This window comes from Etheostoma cragini, chromosome 23 (assembly GCF_013103735.1).
Source record: "Etheostoma cragini isolate CJK2018 chromosome 23, CSU_Ecrag_1.0, whole genome shotgun sequence".
NCBI lineage: Eukaryota > Metazoa > Chordata > Actinopteri > Perciformes > Percidae > Etheostoma > Etheostoma cragini.
The window spans coordinates 1,310,845-1,331,865 of record NC_048429.1 but is presented as its reverse complement, the minus strand read 5'-3'; the positions used below and the strand labels follow the sequence as shown (position 1 = coordinate 1,331,865).

The 21,021-nt window shown below is 42.0% G+C and overlaps 1 protein-coding gene across 4 annotated transcripts in view; it reads left to right on the top strand.

Moving 5' to 3' along the window:
• LOC117938912 (SLIT-ROBO Rho GTPase-activating protein 1-like) overlaps nt 1-21,021 on the top strand; it is a 33,069-nt gene that overhangs the window by 9,330 nt on the left and 2,718 nt on the right. Inside the window, exons 4-22 of one of the 4 annotated variants that reach the window (XM_034863889.1) lie at nt 151-258; nt 3,631-3,693; nt 4,248-4,445; nt 5,353-5,481; nt 6,372-6,593; nt 7,286-7,387; nt 9,773-9,970; nt 10,822-10,906; nt 11,012-11,039; nt 11,154-11,187; nt 12,661-12,721; nt 13,451-13,528; nt 13,614-13,748; nt 14,757-14,862; nt 15,986-16,210; nt 17,467-17,546; nt 17,940-18,120; nt 18,962-19,093; nt 20,552-20,891. In XM_034863889.1, the coding sequence (XP_034719780.1) occupies nt 151-258; nt 3,631-3,693; nt 4,248-4,445; nt 5,353-5,481; nt 6,372-6,593; nt 7,286-7,387; nt 9,773-9,970; nt 10,822-10,906; nt 11,012-11,039; nt 11,154-11,187; nt 12,661-12,721; nt 13,451-13,528; nt 13,614-13,748; nt 14,757-14,862; nt 15,986-16,210; nt 17,467-17,546; nt 17,940-18,120; nt 18,962-19,093; nt 20,552-20,891 (2,505 nt within the window). Of the gene's footprint in view, nt 1-150; nt 259-3,630; nt 3,694-4,247; nt 4,446-5,352; nt 5,482-6,371; nt 6,594-7,285; nt 7,388-9,772; nt 9,971-10,821; nt 10,907-11,011; nt 11,188-12,660; nt 12,722-13,450; nt 13,529-13,613; nt 13,749-14,756; nt 14,863-15,985; nt 16,211-17,466; nt 17,547-17,939; nt 18,121-18,961; nt 19,103-20,551; nt 20,892-21,021 lie in introns of all 4 variants that reach the window. The other 3 variants (XM_034863888.1, XM_034863887.1, XM_034863886.1) reach the window with 3 other exon arrangements.

Here is a 21,021-nt window from a genome sequence, read left to right as displayed (position 1 = left end):
TGAATTATTAAACTGGTTTTTATGTTTAATAAATTCAACATCTTTACAGAAGCCACTGAGTAATTGTCTTAGATACTCATGATTTTGACGTTGACCAAATCTGGAGGAAAAAAATTAATTCTCCACTCTCTGTCTCTCTTTCTTTTCCAGGTGAGGAGGGAGAGTAAGGACCACGCCACCCTCAGTGACCTCTACCTGAACAACGTCATCAGCCGCCTCACACACATCAGCGAGGACTCGGCCCGCCTGCTGAAGAGGGTGAGCTCGTGCATCTTCTTCCCAGTGGTGAAATTTAATGAAGTACATTCAGGAACAGCAACATGTCACCTCCTGCTAGTTTGGGGAGGGTGATTTTCTTTAGTCTGTGGCCCAACAGGCAAATTAGCTGACCAAGCTAACGTTAACGTTTGCTTACTGTCGCTGGTTAGATTTACTCTTTAGGGATTGAAATAAGGAGGCAGTTGGGTCTGTGCCTACAAGTACTGAATGCAGTATCCAGCCCTAGTAAAGGTGAATAATAAAACAGCTAGTAAGTCTGGTGAGTTCAGAAAATAACATCACTGTACTCGAAAGCAGCCTTTAAAACCAGAGAAAGACAACACGCGTGTCGTATCACTTTTTTGGATGTATATAGAGCTCCCGCCCCTCCACCCAGAGACCTTGGGTTCCAGAAGTAAATTTCCCATTAATATCTCCCATTGACATCTGTAAAAATCTGCATACAAGGAGTTTTAGACCATTAGGCTAACCAGCTACCACGTGAATCATAAACATACAACATATCATTTAGAGTAAAAAAAAACTAACAGAAAGTCAAAGGTTCAAGACTGTGTACATATTTTCATTATCGCATGAAAAAACTACTCATCCCATAAACCAGCGTGCACCATTGAATGAAGGAAGCTAACGTTTGTTTAGCCAACAGCTAATTTAGCTAACCGCTAGCTGAGACAGTATATAATAACTTTAAAAGAACCTCAAAATAAAGCTTGAAAATAACTTATAACAGCTATAACAGCTATGTAACGGATGTTACGTCAGCTATAGCCTGCTTTGCCAGTGTTTGGTTTGAGTTAACATTATTTAAGACTAAATCAATCTGTCCACTAGCGGTTAGCCAAATGAGCTGTTAGCAAAACTAACGTTAGCTTCCCGGTGGAGGCTAACGACAGTAGCATGGGAACAGATGAGGATTCTTGCGGTGTTGTAAATCCTCCTAAAACAGGATTCTCATCTTGCACATGCTCACAGATTGGGTACCGACAGCCCCCCCCTCCTCACAAACATGAGTTCCCCCACTCAGAGGCATCACTGGGGGATTGTGGGATTGTTCAGGATTGTGGGTAATGAAGTACTTACCTCAAATAAAAGACATTTATCTCAAAACAAGGTTGGTGTCCCATGAACTTTTGGCATCTATATGAGCATATACGATTATAGTTATAGTTATAGTTACGATTTTATGGTTTATACCCTAATTGTCAATGGAGAAATTGCTTTGTATATTACTTCTGGAACCCGCTGTGGGTGTGACTGTTGAGCTCTATATTTGTGTTCTTAAAGATTTACATCTTCAGTAGGAACCAGTGGCTTTAGAGCTAAGAGCCACAGACGGCAATCAATACTTTTATGACCACTGGGCGGGTTTAATGCTCTGATTGGGCCACTTTATGTCTGGCAACACTCCAGCTCTTAGTCTCCGGATGGAGACGCCAAGGCACATCATGGGACCTCCGTAATAAACCGTAATTAAGGTGATGTTTTATCACCCATACAAACCAAACGTTTTACTGTAAATCTATATAAATGTTCCAGTAGAAGTCCTCGTATATCCCTCCTGTGTCGGGCTTTAAATCCGTCACAGTCACCGGTAATGGATTGTGAAGTCAAGCATGTGAACTGAGTGCAAAACTAGTGGGAGGAAGAAAATGTAACAAATCCTGCATATTTTTCTTTACATGTATACTTAATATAATGTAGAACAATTTGGTCATTCATTCATGTGTAATTGCAAAGTTTTGGGACATCGGCATGCTGCAGGGATTCATATCAGAACAGAAGGGAATTTGTGTTTTCAGTTGAACATGGGTTGTCAGAGGTGGTATTCGCAGCAAAATGAACATGTGAGAGTACACATATGTTCTGCTGGAATGTAGCAAGCATGAAGAAACATCCAGGTGGTACCTGAGTATTGTACTTGAGTGATACTGTGCTACTTACTTTGCCCTTCTGGGAGTTATCCTTGTGTGCAGACCTCTAGGCTTGTTATTTTTCATTCGGCTTCTTTAAATACGAGAGTTGATTCTAATGAAAAGTAAAGTCAGTGTTCCCCTGAGGCCCTTCGGGCCGCCTCAGAGTTTAACATATTAAACACGCACACACGTGCACGCCCGAAAACCGCCTCCAACTTTAGCTCTGCGCCTTCATTATTAATCTGTCTTCCGGCTCGTCTTTTATTCATGCTAACTAAAGTGCCACGGCTGCCAGCAGCTATGAACACAAAGATCTCCGTCCCGTCGCCATGTCCTCACAGGAACTCCACCAGGAAAAGACACACGGATAGTCGAGTTGTGGCCATGACAACGCTGACAGTCCCCGTGGCCATGGCGACAGGCTCAGCTGATCATTTTCTCAGCGGGCGCTATGGGAACCAGATCAATCCATCCTGGGATTCCACTGTCATTTGGCATAATGTAATATTAATGCGGCGCCGCGCTGCCACATAACTCCTTTTTCCCAAAACTGGTGGAGCTGTTTAATGCATGAGACTGAAATTCAGTTTGAGTGCAGCTAGCAGAGCGTTATCAATTCATTTGTTAGTGTGTGTTCACATGCATTTATTTATCCGGTGCTGTCCGCCCCGACCGGTTGGAATTGGAATTCAGATGAAGTGCTCAGATCATTTACTTAAAGAAGCTGTAATCATTATTTTTATCATAACAATGCATCAACGCCACATAATCATAACGTCAGCTGTTTGATTCCAGCCTCTGTTGCATGTAATTTCCCCCCCCCCCCACCTGTTTCCGTTCTCCACTGTTGAAAAAAATACCTGAAACTTCATAAGAAGCCCCGACTACACACTAGTTTTAATATAATAACATTCCTTTATGTAAATACCGCACATATCCACACTCCTTATATATCTTTATTTATATTTCTACTCTGATATTTATACTATTTGTAGAACTGCAACACAGAGTTTCCCTTCAGGGATCAATAAAGTATTTCTGATTCTGATGTACAAAAAAAAGAATAATCTTTTTTTAAAGCACACAAATATCATCAAAATGTATAAAATAAAAATACTTTTTGTGCAGTGAAACATCTCCTGTGACTGATATCTGATCCTTGCATCAGTGCTTCGGGATGTGGTTCAGCATCGATGCAGTTGCAGACCAAAATTGATTATTGCCTGCTGATGGATTGTGTTAATTTTTAGTTGTTTTGCCATTTGTGTGTTGCCCGCTGTGTTCAGACTCTGCCTCATTCAGGAAGTGTCTTTTTTTTAAAGTAAAAATGGAAACAATGAAGTAAAGTTTAAGTTCCCTTTAAAAATGTATATTGCTGACACAGTGTGTGAATGCATGTACTTACTTGGTGCTGATGTTATTTTTCTGTCTCTGTCAGAGTAAGGAGATCATTTTTCAGCTTCAGGAAGACCTGATGAAGCTTCTGAACGAGCTTTACACTGTAAGTGGGCGTCAGCGGGTCTTTGACATGGTTTAAAGATGTCTTGAAATGATTTTTACACAAGGCTAAAAGACTTTTCTGATTTCTTCATATTTGGTCTTTAAAAAAATCTTAAAACATTAATATGTGCAGACACCCTGTATGACAAAGCTTCAAATGAAAGGTTAAGTTTCATTAAAGTAGTTTTTGCTTGTATCGAATGAATTAAAAACACAGAAAGAGACACAAAAGACGCATCTGTTTTAAACGCAGAATTGTCCTTCCAGTCAGAGATGTTCTTTCATTCTGGGCTGTCATGATGTTCTGCTTTTCTGACATATTTTCCAGGTCTGAAAGGAGCCTCAAAGTGACACAATTTGCTGATTATTTTCTGTCAAATTTTGAGTTTTATTACCAGTCCCAGTGCTGGCCTTAAGAGATTTTTGTCTAAACACAGAAAATCCAATTAGAGACCTGATAATCTTAAGAAACAACAACATTTGGCTTTAACGTTTTCCAATGTCTGTGGTCCATTAGATTCAGAGGCTGTGTCATTATGGGCTGTTGTTACGTAGGTAATGAAGACCTATCACATGTACCACGTGGAGACGATTAGTGCGGAAACCAAGCTGCGGGAGGCGGAGCGACAGGAGGGCCGCGTGAAGGGCGTGTCGGGGACGGGCGGAGGTGTGGAGCCGGTGTTTGGCCTGCGGATAGAGGAGCGCCACCAGAGACGCAACGCCGCCCGCAAGATGGAGAAGATGAAAGAGAAGGTACGGCCTGCACCTCAGCTTTAAAACCATGTTTCCCTCACGTTTATCTCTGTACTTCCCATTGTTTCCTCTCAGCATCGGATGCAACGTCATACACGAAAAATCACTATCCTAACTTCACCCAATACCCATTGGCGTCAATGGATTACTTAACGGGCCTATTAGGCATTTACCTTGCACAGCAGCTGGATTCCTGCCACATTACGACATCATGTGGGAATCGCCGCATTACATATCAGACAAAAATCCGTATTGTCTGGCTTCAATTGAATGCGTATGTGTCGACCGGTGAGGAGATACTGACAGCTACGGGCGTGGTTTAGCTGGAAATGTCACTCGCAGAGACACAGAACGACCACAAAGACGTGCAAAATGACTACGAAGAAAAAATAAAATGACTACAAAGAGACTCAAAACAACAAGAAAGAGAGACAAAAAAGCTTCAAAAAGGGGGAAAACTACTACAAAGACACAAAACAAAGACAAAGAGACAAAAAATTGCTACAAAGAGACACAAAATAACACCAAAGAAAAACAAATCAACCACAAAGACACATAAAACATCCACAACAAGACACAATCAACCACAAAGACAAAACAAACACAAAGAGACACGTTTTAAGGAAGACAAAACTCAAAGACAAAACAAACACAAAGAGACGCGTTTTAAGGAAAGGTGCAAATTAAGTAAATCACATCAAAACAAATACTACCTGCCGCACAAGGATTTTCAGCATCAATCTGATTTAATAGAATTCCCAGTTGGATAATTAAATGTGTTTATTACTGAAAGACTTACTCTAATATTGTTAATGATAGTGGTTAAAAGGGGAAATCCCATCATGAGAAGGAAAGTCTTTCTAATGAATGATCAGAGTTGTGTAATGGATTCTGCTTTCTTCCTCAGAGAAAGGCAAAGTACTCTGAGAACAAACTGAAGACTCTGAAAGCCAGGAATGAGTATCTGTTGACTCTGGAGGCCACCAACGCCTCCGTGTTTAAATACTACATCCACGACCTGCCCGACATCATAGACGTGAGTGTACCTTTCTATTTCTATTCATCACCAGAGGGGTCGGTAAAAATGTTTGTGAGTGGCGGCAGAAAAAGATAGTAGCTGAGCTAAGGCAAGTTAAACATGATGAATATGGATCCCAGGGATAGTTATGACACTAATTAAGTTGTAAAAGCATATTTAGGCAGTGCAAAAACTAGCAGCAATCGCCTAATAGCTACTGATAAGAGCAATGCTACTCAACCATCTAATGAGCAAAGATCAGCTTGTTAGGCCTGTAAAAGATGGTTTTAGAAATCAGAGAGATCTGTGTCTAGTGAGGGGATTTAATTTATTGTCCTATAGACATATATATTTTATGATACTTCAATTTGACCATCACCATTCTAAAAGATATTAGAGAAATGGAAAGATATTCATATTTAATCACAATTAGGGCTGAGTACCGAATTCAATACTTTTTAGGCACCGACCAAGTTGCCTCTAAAGACTTGATCATCTAAAATGTCATCAGCGTCAGTGAGCCAATGAGCACACAGCATGCTTCTACCAGCATCTTAAAATGCTGCTGATTGGCTGTCTAACGTTGTAGAGGCACGCAAGCAAAACACTACGTCACACACAGAGACGGGGCTCACGTCGTAGAAGCCGATAAATAAATAAAAGATTTGTGCCGTAATGTGCAATGTTATGATTCTTTTTTTTAATGGATTTTATAAGATTGGCATCAAAAACAGTATCGTTCAGGAACTGGTATAAAAGTCACAGGATTTGTATCTATAGCGGTATCATAGTTTTTCTTAACGACACCCAGTCCTAATCTGAATCTAGAATTTGGTTTCTGTCTTGGGGGGCGCTTTCCTCAACTGAAGACATCGATATGCAATGTTTCCCCCATCCTTGTGTCTCAGTGCTGTGACCTAGGGTACCACTCCAGTCTGAGCCGGGCTCTGAGGACCTACCTATCAGCCGAACTGAGCCTTGAAGCCTCCAGGAGGGCGGGTCTGGAGGTGCTAGAGGGGGCCGTGGAGGGACTGGACCCGGCCCGCGACAGGCAGCGTCTGCTGGGCCTCTACCCGACTGCCTTCTGCCCTCCGCAGCGCTTCAGCTTCCAGGCACACATGGGCGACGCAGTCAGTATAACGCACCACGCCGATGCTTTTTACAGCTCACGAGTCCAACATTTATTCTCATTTTGAGGAAACTGTGTGTCTTCTTATCATATAATTAATTTCTAATATATTTATCAAGAAATAAGTAGCGTTATAACTCTCCTATATAAAGAATAAAACCTTCTTAAATAATTTCTGTGCCTTGTGTTAAGCCTGCAGTCCATGATCCAAACAAATTATACTATGCAATTGGACTCATAGCAATAAGGAAATATTTGGGATTTTAGCCCTTATCACCATATTTTCATAAGCATTTGGACTTTGAAGAGACATTGCTGTGAGTTGGGCCTATACGGAAGAAAACAGCATACATATTTGAATGAGGTGCTACCTTTGTTCTTCAGGAAGTAAATGTATGACTCCATAGTCTCAGAGAATATGTTTTTTTGTAACACATTCAACTTTAATCTTGGGAAAATCTAAGTTTTTTCTCATAATATTACGCTGTTCCCCCAGCTGCATAATGGTTTTTGTTTTTTTAAAGAGGTCCTAATGTGCCGTCGTACAGAAGGGTTCAGTAGGTGTAGTAGTGGGAATCCTGACACATAAAATACACTAGAATTGCAATGCACCACCAGGTCCACATGAGCACATATCTGGGTGTGCTTTCCTCTGGACAGTGATTTATTTGCCATTGCTCCACTTCCTGTCAGGTGACCCAGATTGCCTCCCAGCCGCAGCTCCAGGCTGAGCTCTCCCTCCGCCTCACGCAGCTGCAGACCCGCCTGGCGTCCCTGAAGATTGAGAACGAAGAGGTCAGACACACAAGCACAGAGTTTACACATTTCCTAAAGAAAAAGATGATTGGCGTTGTTTGTTAAACCTGAACAGCAATTGTCCAATCATAGCTTAGCAACTGTAACTAGCCACAACAGGCCTGTGTTTTTTTTCTTCTCCAAAAACCAAAATACAAGTGCTCTAACATTAGCTGTCTAGCTATTTGCCGGCATCAGTAGACTAACCCAGTGTTACTTTCAGTCGCATTTCATACGACTGTACATTAGGGCTGCACTATATATGGAAAATATGCAATATCGTTGTTGAATGTTGCAATAACAATATTACTCAAATAAACAAATAGATATTAAAGTGTCCTCAGTTCTGCATTTCTGCTGCTTATTATTATTATTCTGCTAAAAAAAAACATTGCTTGTTGAATTTAAAGCAAATAAAAGTAAATAAGTTTTTTAAAAAAATGTATTAAACAAATTGAACATTGAACTGAACATAAAAGGCACCACTAAAAACAGAATGACATTGTAAAGAGCAGTTTTTCACTCATATTTTCTTTCAACTAACATAAAGAATACCTGAGTGCCTTTTGCGATGTCATTGCCTTTTGCAATAGTAGCAGTAGCAATAATAGTCTTTTTATCAAGATGATGAGTAAAAATTAGTCTTTTTTGTTAGAGGAACCTCTTTAATGAACTCTAAACCATCTTTGTTGGACCTGATTTTGGTGCGTTTTACTTAATTTAAACATTGTGTTCATGTTAGCTGATTTCTGTTTGGGGGGGGGTTTGCCCTCACCAATCAGTGATCTGCTGATTTTTTTAAATAAATATATTGAGTTTTGAGTTTTCAAAGATATCTTAACAGATACACACATAAAGTTACACAAGTACAAAACATATCAAAGAGAAAATACGAGCAAATAAATAATAATAATAAATTGTGCCCTGGAATTTATATGGATGCTATATTGTATAACATTACCTTACTATCATACCTTACAATTTAAGTATTAGGCAAGCACCTTGGTGACTTTCAAAAAAATCTTATAAATTGGCCCCTAGAAGAAGATTGTTTTCATCCCCTTAATAGGGCAGCTTTTCCATTGCTAAACAGTAGGAAGGAAACCAATAACAAATCTATTTGAATAGCTAAATAACAGTCTGGAACCAGGCCTGCGTTTCATAAAAAAGTCCCCAAACTCATTTTGGGTTTTATCCTCCTCGAGTCCTTTAATGTCCGCAACAACTTTCCTTGCAATTTGCCAAATAGTTGTTGAGAATTTTATAACATTGACTATCCTACAGTGCCCAAAAAAAAACTCCCTGATTACAAATCAGTACAAATTATTATTAGTGTATTGGAAGTTACAAAAAAGAAGTTATGGTAATTTATGCCTCTTTAATGGGGTGATAATGTAGCAGATGTATGAATTTGTGCCATGTGAGAGCGACTTGGTGCTGCAGTTTGCGGCGTCCTCACTGTTGTTTTCGTTGTGTGAGCAGAAGGCAGCTGGTAACTCACCCTGAAGGGCATAAAAATGCTGAAGGAGTCTGGATTAATGAGCTGCATCTGCACGTCTCAGCAGCTTGTACACACAAACACGCCCTGATCATCACGTACAAATAAAAACACTTTTACACCTATTATCATCGCTTTAAATGCAAACACACTTTGCACAAGTTTACACCCACAGAGCTGTTGTGCTTGAACACACACACTGCATCAAACATTTTTTTTGCAAAAATAAAACCACCCTGAAACAATTCATAATTCATATCCCGTGATCCATGAAGCCGGGTGCAGTCGTGGCATTTATTTAGGTGTTCAGTTGTCCTTCCATATAGGATCAGTAGAGCGCAAATGTTGACTTCAGGGTTTTAAAGAGCAGCAGTTACAAGGTAATAGATAGATAGATAGATAGATAGATAGATATTGATCCCAAAAAATGGAGCCTTTTATACATTGTCTAGCTTCTTTAGAAATTAAGAATGGACAAACAGAGTCTTTAAACGCTTCAAATGTAAAATGATTCGCTGTCAAACGGCGCCAAAATGAATATCCAGTTATGGCTTATTAGCATCAAAATGGCTCCATAGGAGGTACGGGTTGCTGAGGCTGACACCCCCAGTTGCTGATTGGCTGGAGTACAGTTTTGTGGCTCTTGCACTCCTTTCTGTTGGTTTTCCATTTACACAGCCAGGGCTGTGTATTAACACCGGATTGGGTTTCAGCACACACAGAAAATAGAGAGCTAGGTGGCCGCGAGGAGATGTTCACTGAATTTGACAAAAGATTAATTGCATTAACATAACTTACTATACCTCTAAATTAGCTGGATACATGGTTAAACGCTCTGGTGATGGTAGAAACATACAGGCTGCTCTCCATTCTCTGTCCCCCTGCAGGTGAAGAAGACCTGGGGTGCGACTCTGACCACACTGCAGGACATGACAGTGCAGGAAGACTTCGACGTCTCCCAGAGCTTCACCCACAGCCCGTCCTCTGAGTCGGTCAAGTCCAGCGTGTCGGACGGCTACTTGAACAAACCAAGTCTGGCCAAGAAACGGGCCAACCAACAGGAGACAGAGCTCTTCTACTTCACCGTGAGAGAACAGCAGAGCGTAATGTTCACACTCAAAGAGTAACAGAACAGCAGGATGAAAAGCAGGGGTTTGCTGACGTCTGTGGTTTAAACTTTCAAGCCTGTTTCACCTCTGATGTCAGAGGTCAGTGTAGCACCTGTAACCCCCCCCAGCAGTGATGGACTGCATTTATAGAGCCACTAGAGATCAGCAAAAACAAGATCCAAAAGGAGGTGTTGAGTACAATAAAAATTGTCATTTTCTGCTTAATGCTTATAGGTAGTTCAGATCGTTTGAAGTATGGTTGTATGAGCTACTTCTCCGTAGTCCGTGTACTGTCTACAGTAGATGGAGATCGGCACGCCCACAGTTTGGAGAAGCAGACAGGAGCACCGACTAAGAAGCTAAGAAATGTCCTGCTCTGGACGGCGGCAGCAGCTAAACACATTTAGACACCTAAAAACGTCCATATCAGTTGAAGTGAAGGCTATATTTAGAATATTTTCAGCGCTTTACCTTGCTGTCAGATAGCCCTTTATGACGGGGAACTGAAGCCACCGGCCTCCTTTGACAATAACATTAATTTTACCTTGTAGAACACAGGAGTTGCTGCTCTGCCTCCATGGGAGGTTTGTTAGTTTTGTTCGTTCCTAACCCTTTAAACACCAACACACAACTACACAAACAAACTGAGGGAGGCTAGCGGTGCAGCAGCAACTCCTGTGTACTGCAAGAAAAAATGACTATTTTTGTCAAAGGAGTCTGGTGGCTTTGGAGAGAGCAGAGATAACATGTTGTTATGACTTAACCTTTACCGGCTGTCACCGGATGGTAGGATAAACTTTATCTGTGTTATATTTCTCAATCCTCAGAAATTCCGCGAGTATCTGGAGGGAAGTAATCTAATTTCCAAACTGCAGGCCAAACATGACATACTGAAGAAAGCTTTAGCAGAGGGTAAGATGTACCTCTCACTTATTACTCTCTTTTAGTTTGTGACACAGACAATAATCAGCATTTATTGCCTTCAAATCTTTCCCTGTCTTTGTTTTTTTCTCACAGGATATAAATCTGAACTGCTGACCACCAGGTATAGTTTCATGTTGCTGTGCATATTTAACTTCATGTTTATTAGTAAAAATAATAATAATAATAATTTTTGGAAGACACTCCTCTCTCTTTTTCCTCTTTCTGCTCTTTACAGCCGTGGGCGGAAGAACTCCCATAGCAAGCACCAGGTAGGGTCTCACTTACATCTGGTTTCAAGTTGTTTCTTTGTCTTTTTGCCAATAGCTGAGAGTCAAGGCCGTTAAATGTTGTCTGTAATTTTGCGGGTGGCGGGACATGTCCCCGTCACTTTTAGAGTTCAGTAAGAATTCAAGAAAGGCTACTGACATATCATCTGATAGGAAGTTGTACCAGCAGTCTGAGAAGAGGCCTGCAGACACCACTACTGTGTTGTACTGTTTAAAATACTGCAAAATACTAATTTACAAAGGATTATAACAAATCTTGGTTTTACCCGTTCATTTTAAAACTAGAGAATCGAGCGCAAGACCGCCAGACAGGAGTTAAAGCTGTAGTGCATATTTTCTGTCCCCCCCATGATGATTTCTAAGTAATGACAACAAAACTTTTGGCACGTCCACATGATACAAGCCATCCCCCCCAGCCCCTCCTCCACGTAGTTGTTAGTAGCCAAGGAGGACACTGATGATTAAAAAAAACACGACTAACTCTTCAGAAGAGGTCATTATCTTCTATTTGTTTGGCATTCAAAACGCAAACATAACATTAACACAAAGGGCCCTGGCCCTGCCTTTGCACCCAGCGCAATTGACTTTGTACACCGACACGTGTATCGTTCCTATTTTGCACCCAACGCACAGCGGACTTTTCCCTCCACAGACTCACGTCCGTAAATCAGGGAATGAACTCGCGCTACCGGGGGCTGTTCAGCAAAAAGAGGAGGCGTGTTCTGGTGCGACCGTTCCTTGGTGCTGTTTTGCAGTTTCAGAAAACAATGATGACCTAGTCTAAAGTCTAAAGTCAGTGTTTTAAGGGCGCATGCTTGGCCGTAATGTAGCGTGTGCACACCGCGCATACACTTCGCTTCTCTCATCTCACGGACCCAGCAGTTCCCATTTTTGCAAACCATACATAAATACAAGGAAAACATGGCACCCCCCCCACCCAACCACTGAGCAGTTGCAGCCCACTCACTATGACATCTCTCCATTAGTGCTAGAAGGGACCTGACCGTGTGTGTGTATTTCAGTCCTGTGTGTAATGTGTAATAACATAGTGTAAATTGTAATTTCCCCATTGAGGATAAATAAAGAAAAATCCTCACTAAACTTAAAAAGAGAAATACTCACTAGAACACCAGCTGCTGATAAATAGTCCATAGTATCTATTTCTATTGAGACTTTAAAACGTTTTACATTCACTGTAGGAACCAACAAGTTTTGGGAAGTCAGAAAGCATTGAGAGGACTGACTAATGTCTTGTTTTTTGTCTTTTTGTTTAACTGTAAACATGATTTGTTTTCAGTGATTATTATTATTATTATAACTCGTCATTTATAACAAATGATTGTCTGAATCTGATGCTAATGCTGACTCTGTGACAAGAAGCAGTACCAGGAGTCCATGAGACAGAATCAGAATGAAGGAAGTGTAACCAATAACCAACCATGACTGTGTTTATAGGATTCAACCAAAGCCATACCCTTGCTTGTGGAGAGCTGCATCCGCTACATCAACCTGCATGGTGAGCTTCACTTCCATCTGGCTTAGCGGTTATTGATGAGAAAGGTTGTTGTTGTGGTGGTTTCACTAACTACTCGACAACTATTTTGCCAAACCAATGTTGCTGAATTTAGTTTCCTTTGACATTGACATTACAAAAGTTACCTCCTGCTTGCCGTAGGCAGTGATGTTAGTTTCATACTGTCATACTTTGAACTAAAGCTGCACAATATGAGGAGTTTAGCTATTTTGACTTATTTTGCGATTGCGATATGATTCACCATGTTGGAGGTAATGATAATTTTTGTAAAGTTATGCTCATTTTCATTCCAAATATTATAATTAAAATGATTTATATTGAGATTTTTGCAAGGATCTTTACCAAACAAAGATTTTTCTTTTTTTAGTCTGTGGGATAGGATTTGTAGGCCGGGACGTCACTGCAGCGCCACAATACTCTATGTTTGACACATATTCTGCCTTTAATAAACGTTGTACCCCGCCTGCGATGTGGCTATTGCACTAGTCCATATTGCGATTTACATACAGTTGCGATTAATTGTGCAGTTTTACTTTGAACATTATCGTCATGAAACAGGTATTTAAAACAGGCATTCTATGTGGTATTAAAACGGTAGACTAGCCAGACCTTCCCTTGTAGCGCTGTGGAGGAAGGTCTGGCAATGGGAGACTAGCTTCCTGCTAACACTACAGACTGACAGAAACACAAACACACATCTGTTCCCAACAGGTCTGCAGCATCAGGGCATATTCCGGGTGTCGGGATCACAGGTGGAGGTCAATGACATCAAGAACTCCTTCGAGAGAGGTAAGAGGGTTTAACCTGCAGGACCCCGGATCGACAGCTTCAGGAGGGTACAGATGTGTTTGACTCGTTCCGTCTTGTCGTCCAGGTAACGACCCACTGATTGACGAGGAGAGCAACCACGACATCAACTCTGTGGCTGGCGTGCTGAAGCTCTACTTCAGGGGTTTGGAGAACCCTCTGTTTCCCAAGGAGAGGTTCAATGACCTCATCTCCTGCGTCCGTGAGTACCGCCGTCTGTTTACTGTCAATGTGCAACAAATAGATGGACATATTTTTAGATCCGGTGTAAGAAATCATAGAAAAAAAACAGTTCAGAACAATCGAGTTAAGTTTGAGAAACGGAAGTCTATCGTTTCCCCTTCTAGTGGGAAGATTCTCCCTGGCACTCTGCTAGTAGCATCTGCTCATCACTTTACTCTGGACTCGACGCCGTTGTCGTGTGTCGCGTTGAAAGTAACATTACGCTTTTTTTACGGATTCAAACCCGGCCTGCTGTAGGACTCAGCCTACACGGGGTCAACACTCTTACTGGGTGAGCTGGAGGCTGCTCTGTAACGTTCTGTTGCATTTTGTTGAGTTTCCTCTTTAATGAAATGCTCAAAGATGATTCAAGTTGGGTTTTTATTGTGAAATGTAAAACGGAAAGAGACTAAATTAAATAAAGTTACATTCAAAACCATCTGCAACACGAGTGGCGCAAAAGACACTTTGAAATCTGATTTGAGTCCAGATGGGGTTTGGATCTGATTTGCAAAAGAAAATTACATTTCATGTGTTTCTTGCTGTTCCGACTTTGTAAAAAATCAGTCCTGGATGTACCAAAAAACAGATTTGGCTTGGCAGTCTAAACAAGGTCAGATATATGTCTGTGTAGCCATGAGTACACTGCAAACTGGACCTGCAAGTAGCTGATTTGGCATATTTTTAATTACGCCAATTTGCCTGGCATAGACCAATCACGTGGCCAATATATCAAACTATTTCAGCTTATGGTTTATATATCAGGATCAGTGGGTCTATCTTCAGCCCACATACTCACTTTTCCCCTCCATTTCTTTGCTTTGTTTCTCTTTAGTGTGTCTGTGTCTTTGTGGAACTCATCCCCCTTACTCAGCAGAGATATTATGGAGCTGGCTGATGTTTTTTCATGATGTTTTTCATGTGTGTGTGTGTGTGTGTGTTTTAGACTTGTCTCGATGACTGTTCTGCTCTGTGTTTCTTGCCACAGGAATCGAGAACATGTACGAGAGGGCGCAGTGCATCCGTAAGATCTTGCTGGGGGTCCCGAGGGCGACGCTGGTGGTGATGCGTTACCTGTTCGCCTTTCTCAACCAGTGAGTATCCACTCACACAAAATCAGACCTTTACAGTTAATTGTAATTTCTCTCCATTTTTCCAGAATTGTTCCCCTCGTCGCACATGGGTTTAAAGCTGAGGATGAGGGGAAGAGGCTATAAACCTCTCTCGAAGTGAAGGGCGATAGAAGTGCACACTTGTGGAGATGATGGAACAGCAGCTCTGCAGCCACTCAAATAAATATAGAATAAGAGAACAGCAAGGGACGGAGAGCCGAGTGTGAAGTGTGCATGTGTGATGTACCAGCTTGTACATATTGGTGCGCTTGTTAACAGCACTAGGAAATGCATTCAGCTTCGGTGTTATTAAACCATCATTATTAAGCTTCCAGTTCCTGTGAACGCTGGTGGCAACATCAAAGGAAACAGTTATAGACATTGAATGGGAAACAGAGTTATCACACACAGTATGTGTATGTTGTGTGTGATGTCTGTAATCTACTGGGATCTTGAATTTCCCCTTAGGGATCAATACAGTATCTATCTCTCTATCTATCTATCTTTCTATCTATCTATCTATCTTTCTATCAATCTATCTATCAATCTATCTCTCTATCTATCCATCTATATCTATCTATCTATCTATCGTGACTGCAGTAGACATACAAGAAAAGAAATAAAATTAAAAATATGAATCGAATGTTGGAAATCTATGAATCGATTTTGAATCTGTAGAGCTTGAATTGCTATTCAAATATGATCAGATTTTATTATGCACACCCCTAAAACTTACAAAAAAAGTATATTTTTCAAAAAATCGTTCCCAGTTCCAGATTGGAAGTCTATATTAGAAAATTATGAACGTATGTGAAGTTTCTGGTGAGAAAGCTTTGTGCTGGGGAGAGATGTGTATGACGGGCTTATGGTGTATACATACATACATCAAATACAAATTCAGCCTAGATTATTTTTAGATGTAGGGAGTAAAGCACGTTACCAAAAAATAAACCACTTCTTTAAATAAAAGGGGTATGTTGGGGGTGTTTATGTTGCTTTACATGTTTTATGTTTTGTTGTAAGTATAAAAATAAAAAAACAAGAGAAGAAAATCATTTCCATACGTCTCAGTGCTCTCGCACCATTTTGCCCCCCCCCCCCCCAGCCTTTCCCAGTACAGCGACGAGAACATGATGGATGCTGGGAACCTGGCCATCGTGTTCGGCCCGACCCTCCTGCCCACGCCGGACACGCTGGACCAGGTGGCCTGTCAGGCGCACGTCAATGAGGTCATCAAGACGGTGATCCTGAACCACGACAACATCTTCCCCGACACCAAGGAGCTGCCGGGCCCCGTGTATGAGAAGTGTATGACTGGAGACCAGTACTGGTGAGTTCACTTCATTTCACGAGTTGCCAATCATATTCATCTAATTATAATATCCTAATGTTACTACTTTTCTTCTGTTTCCCCCTCTTCGTCGAGATTAACCTTCTGAACCCTGATTTTTTGCGTTAAAGCCCCATTAACATTACATGAGGAGGTATGGAGGGAATAGTCACTACTATAAGAGAGAGAGAAAAACCTCCACAAGGGGGCACCGGAGAGTCTTTAGCTGAGTCATAACTCAGTCGGATCTAAAACACACGGACAAGAAACACACATTGATATTATTCAGTGTGACTTACTTATGTCCATCAGGAATAAACGCCCAAAAATCCACTCATCTTCTGAAATCTTAGAAAAAGACAGCGCAGAACTTGCCTGAAAATCCTCATGTTTTTAAGTTTGCTTCATCATTAGAGAAATCCAGTGATAGTTATCTAAACAAATCACTGCAAACAGGAGCTGCTATGAGCTAATTCGGCATACTTTAATTGCATGTAATGGATCAATCGCATGGCCAATGTATTGATATCATTCAAATATCGGGAACAATTGATGGTGCCAAAATGGAAACTAATATAAACCAAAAAAAGTGGTAGCTTACAACAATAGTCACTGTATACAGTGTAGTATACAGTGTAGTATACAGTGTAATATACAGTGTAGTATGCAGTGTAGTATACAGTGTAGTATATAGTGTAATATACAGTGTAGTATACAGGCCTTTCTTAAACCGGATGCATAGTATCCTGACCCATTAAATAATTGGCTTTAAAAAATAAAAATCTGCCTGCCTCTATGAGAATTTAACATGGGGGGCGTATACTTATGCCCCCTGTATTTTAAAGAAGAACTTTTGTTTATTTATAATACATTATTCATGCACAAAGAAAATTGGTGTCCTTAAAAGATTGGATTTTCCTACATTTTTTCAATTAAGTTTTAAGATGTTTTTTTATCCCTCTTTTTAATCAACTTTAGCATGGGTGTGTAAACTTTCTCAAGCCACTGTGTTGACATTTAAGAAGCTGGAATCAGCTTTTCTTACATAATCAGATAACAAATTTCATAAAAACGACTCAAATCTATAAATCGATTGTCAAACAGTTGCTCATCTAATCGGTTAATCTTTGCAGCTCTGGGACGGTAGCTGCAAAGACTCTTCCTCAGCAGCCTCGTCTCCATCTGTGCTTCTTCCCTTTTGTTCCCGTGTTGAATGGACAGCGTGTCTATCTGAGCTTCTCTCTCTCTTCCTGCAGCGAGAGTCCGTTCAGCGAGCCGGGGGCGTTGGAGGAGGCCGAGCCCGACGGCGGCACCGAGACCCAGACCAGCGACGAGGGTACGCGCGACCCCTGACCCTCCACGCAATCCGCCCACACTCCCAATCGCTCTGTGTCCTGGTGGAGAGAGGTTGCTACGGCAACAGCAGCCATGGAGACATCTCCCCCCCCCACACACACACACACACACACACACACACACACACCACTCCACTCTCGCTCTTTTCTCCACGCCCCACCCTTCCCTTCCTCCTCCCCCTCTCTCTCTCTCTCCCTTTATCTGAATTGATAGAAAGACTTAAACCCTGCGTGTGCTTCAATGCTCTCTTGTGATTGGTCGAGCTGTGAAAGGAACAAAAGCCACACAGACAGCTGATTGACAAGTTCAGGTTCACCTCTATTTCCATGTCTGGCTCTTATCTTCTCCCCCCCCTGTTTTCTCTCTGCGGCAGAGGGTGAGGGTGTGGAGGCGGTGGCGCGGTTCGACTACGTGGGCCGGTCGGGCCGCGAGCTGTCCTTCAAAAAGGGAGCGTCGCTGCAGCTCTTCCAGCGAGCGTCACATGACTGGTGGGAGGGGCGGCACAACGGCAACCACGGCCTGGTGCCTCACCAGTACATCGTGGTGAAGGACAGGCGAGTGCACACACACACGCACACACACACTCACACACACACTTTCATTTATGTTTTTTATATATCTATCATTTTCATTTTTTCATTAATTTGGGATATTATATATGGTAGTTTTTAGTTGCCGGTATGGCTGCAAGTAAGTTTTTAATTATTAATAATCTGTCATTTATTATGGTTTGGTCTATGAAATGTCAGAAAATGGTGATAAATGTAGATCAGTGTTTCCCAAAGTCCAAGATGACGTCCTCAAAATGTCTTATTTTGTCCAAAACACAAAAAATATTCAGTCTACCGTCACAGAGGAGAGAAGAAACTATACCAATATTCACATTTAACAAGCTGGAAGCAGACAATTTCTTACGTTATTTGTTTATGTTTTTATTTGATTTTCCAGAAATAATTACTCAAACCGATTTAATCGATTAGCAAAGTAGTTTGCAATTGGTTTAATATTTGACAATGAATGAAAAAAAACTAATAATGTTTTCTTTTTAAGACGATATCACTCGGGAAATGTGTAATTTGACCAGGCGAGCTATAAAGGATGCATGGCCCTACATGATATTATATTTATTTAACATTATAAAGCAAAATGCTAACTTTAAAGACATCCGTGCTTAAGCTCTTGTTGACAAAAGTGGCTCAGTGCATTTACTACCAAGCTGCAGCGATGGATTCAGGTGGACTTGTTGCACGCCTTGTTGATTAGCAGACTTATTGGACTGAGGGAGTCAATAAGCGGCCGCTATCGATTGCTTAACTGAGGATTGGTGTGCCGGTTGTGCTCTCCTGTCTCGGGAGGAGCCTTTTGTCCTGATTGAGCGTCTCCTGGTGTGTTCAGGGCCGACGTCCTGTCCGATACCCTCAGTCAGAAAGCCGACAGCGACGGAGGAAGCAGCAGCACCGACGACAAGAGGTCCAGGAGCGAACTAAGCTCCCCGACCGACGTCAGACCGCTAGAGACCTACAACAGGTCCGTCATGTAAGACACCTTCCATTATCACATGAGAGCACCGAGGATGGTTTCAGCCGCGGTGAACCTTAAACTCCATTTCCAGCTCTTTCTCTCACCTCTAAAAATACCTCTGACTTTCATCACGCTGTTTTCACTCCTGTTTCTCATGTGAACTACTGACTTCTTTTAATCTCATTCCTAATTATACACGTAATCTATGGAAGAGTGGAGGAAGAAGTAATCATACTTTATTTTTTTTCTACATTAAAATGCTTAAAATCGACTAGACCTATGTTGTACTGTATATTTACTTGAGTTGTGTACTTATCCTAAATGTTTCCAACAATGTTCAAACCTAGAGAGTCTGCCATTTTATTCAAGGTGACGCGTTACATTCGGTCGCCTGTCGATGGCGTCATGTCCCCGGTTGACTTGTTACAGAGTTTTAAGCCACATTTTTACGATACATTTGTAGAACCGGGTGAAGGACTTTAGTCTGGATCAGAGAAACGAGTGGAGCAGACGTGAGCTGCAGCTCGGCTGGAAGCCCGTCATCCGCTGACGAGCAGAATAAAGCTCAGAAAATAGGAAAAAGAAAGCAGTTTCTTCTTCTTCTTTTTTCTTCTTTTCTTTTTGTTTCTTCTTGTATTTATTTACTAAATGCTACTATCCTGTGTTTTTTTTTACTGTTACTCCAACCTGCCTATTGGACCGCAGATGGAAGTTAGCTCTCGGGCTACAATCTGGCACATTTACGTGTACTGCTGGGCATGTTCGTCAATGTGCATTGTCCTGAATTAATAAAATAAATAAATAAATAAAAACTGCAAGCAGTGATGACGGGCCCTCGCCTCTTCCCAGTTCGGGGGTACTGGCAGAGGCCAATCTTTGCGGCAGTGAATTTGCGCGGCACTCATACGCTGCAAATCGTCACCAATGAAGATGGAAGTCCCTGCTGCAAGACTCTGCGTCGTCCCATTCATTATCTGTGGAAGGGGGCTTGGCCAAATTGCAGGGGGGCGGCATTGTCCTGAATTAATAAAATAAATAAATAAATAAATAGATCGGGCCTAAAAAATCCAGCTGCAATGAAGACTACAACTCCCAACATCCCATGCTGCTTTATCACGTTACCAAACTGCGTCTTTTGTTGTTTTGGTTGAGAGATCCACATCATTTACGTTTGAGTACACTAGTTTAGTAAAATGTAGGACATCCAGATGTGCATTCTCTACGTCTTCCTCTGCTTTCTCTCTCTCTCTTGCTCGCTCTCTCTCTCTCTCTCTCTCTCTCTCTCTCTCTCTCTCTCTCTCTCTCTTGCTCGCTCGCTCTCTCTCTCTCTTGCTCGCTCTCTCTCTCTCTTGCTCGCTCTCTCTCTCTCTCTCTCCAAAGTTTCAAACATTCACCACACCCTTCACCCTTCCATCTTAAATCCTAAATGAGCTACTGTTGACTGGTTGTCCTTCCTGTTGACAGTCACAGGAGGAAGCGAACCGACGGTTTATTCCGCCGCCCCCTCGGTCGCTCCGAAAGCCATTGCCACGGCAACGGGGGCGTGATGGAGCGGAGCTCCCCGCCGGTGACGGGTCACTTCAGCCCCCGGGAGTTGCTGCTGGGGCGGGGTCAGGGTCTGACCCCGCCCCTCGACAGCCCGGAGCGCCGCCGGCGCTCTGCAGCCGCCCTGACCATGACGGTGAGCCGACATGATTCGCTGCGGCGGCCAGAGGACACGCCCATCCGGCGCTCCAGCAGCGGGCAGCACGGCTTTAGTGACTCCCATCGGTCCAGAGCGCTGGACCCTGACACACTGGCTCAGGTACACACACACACACACACACACGCACACACGTGCACACAGTCGTGTCTGGCTATCTTTGTGGGGACCAGTCATTGACATAATGCATTCCCTAACCCCTTACCCTAACCTTAACCATCAAACCTAAATG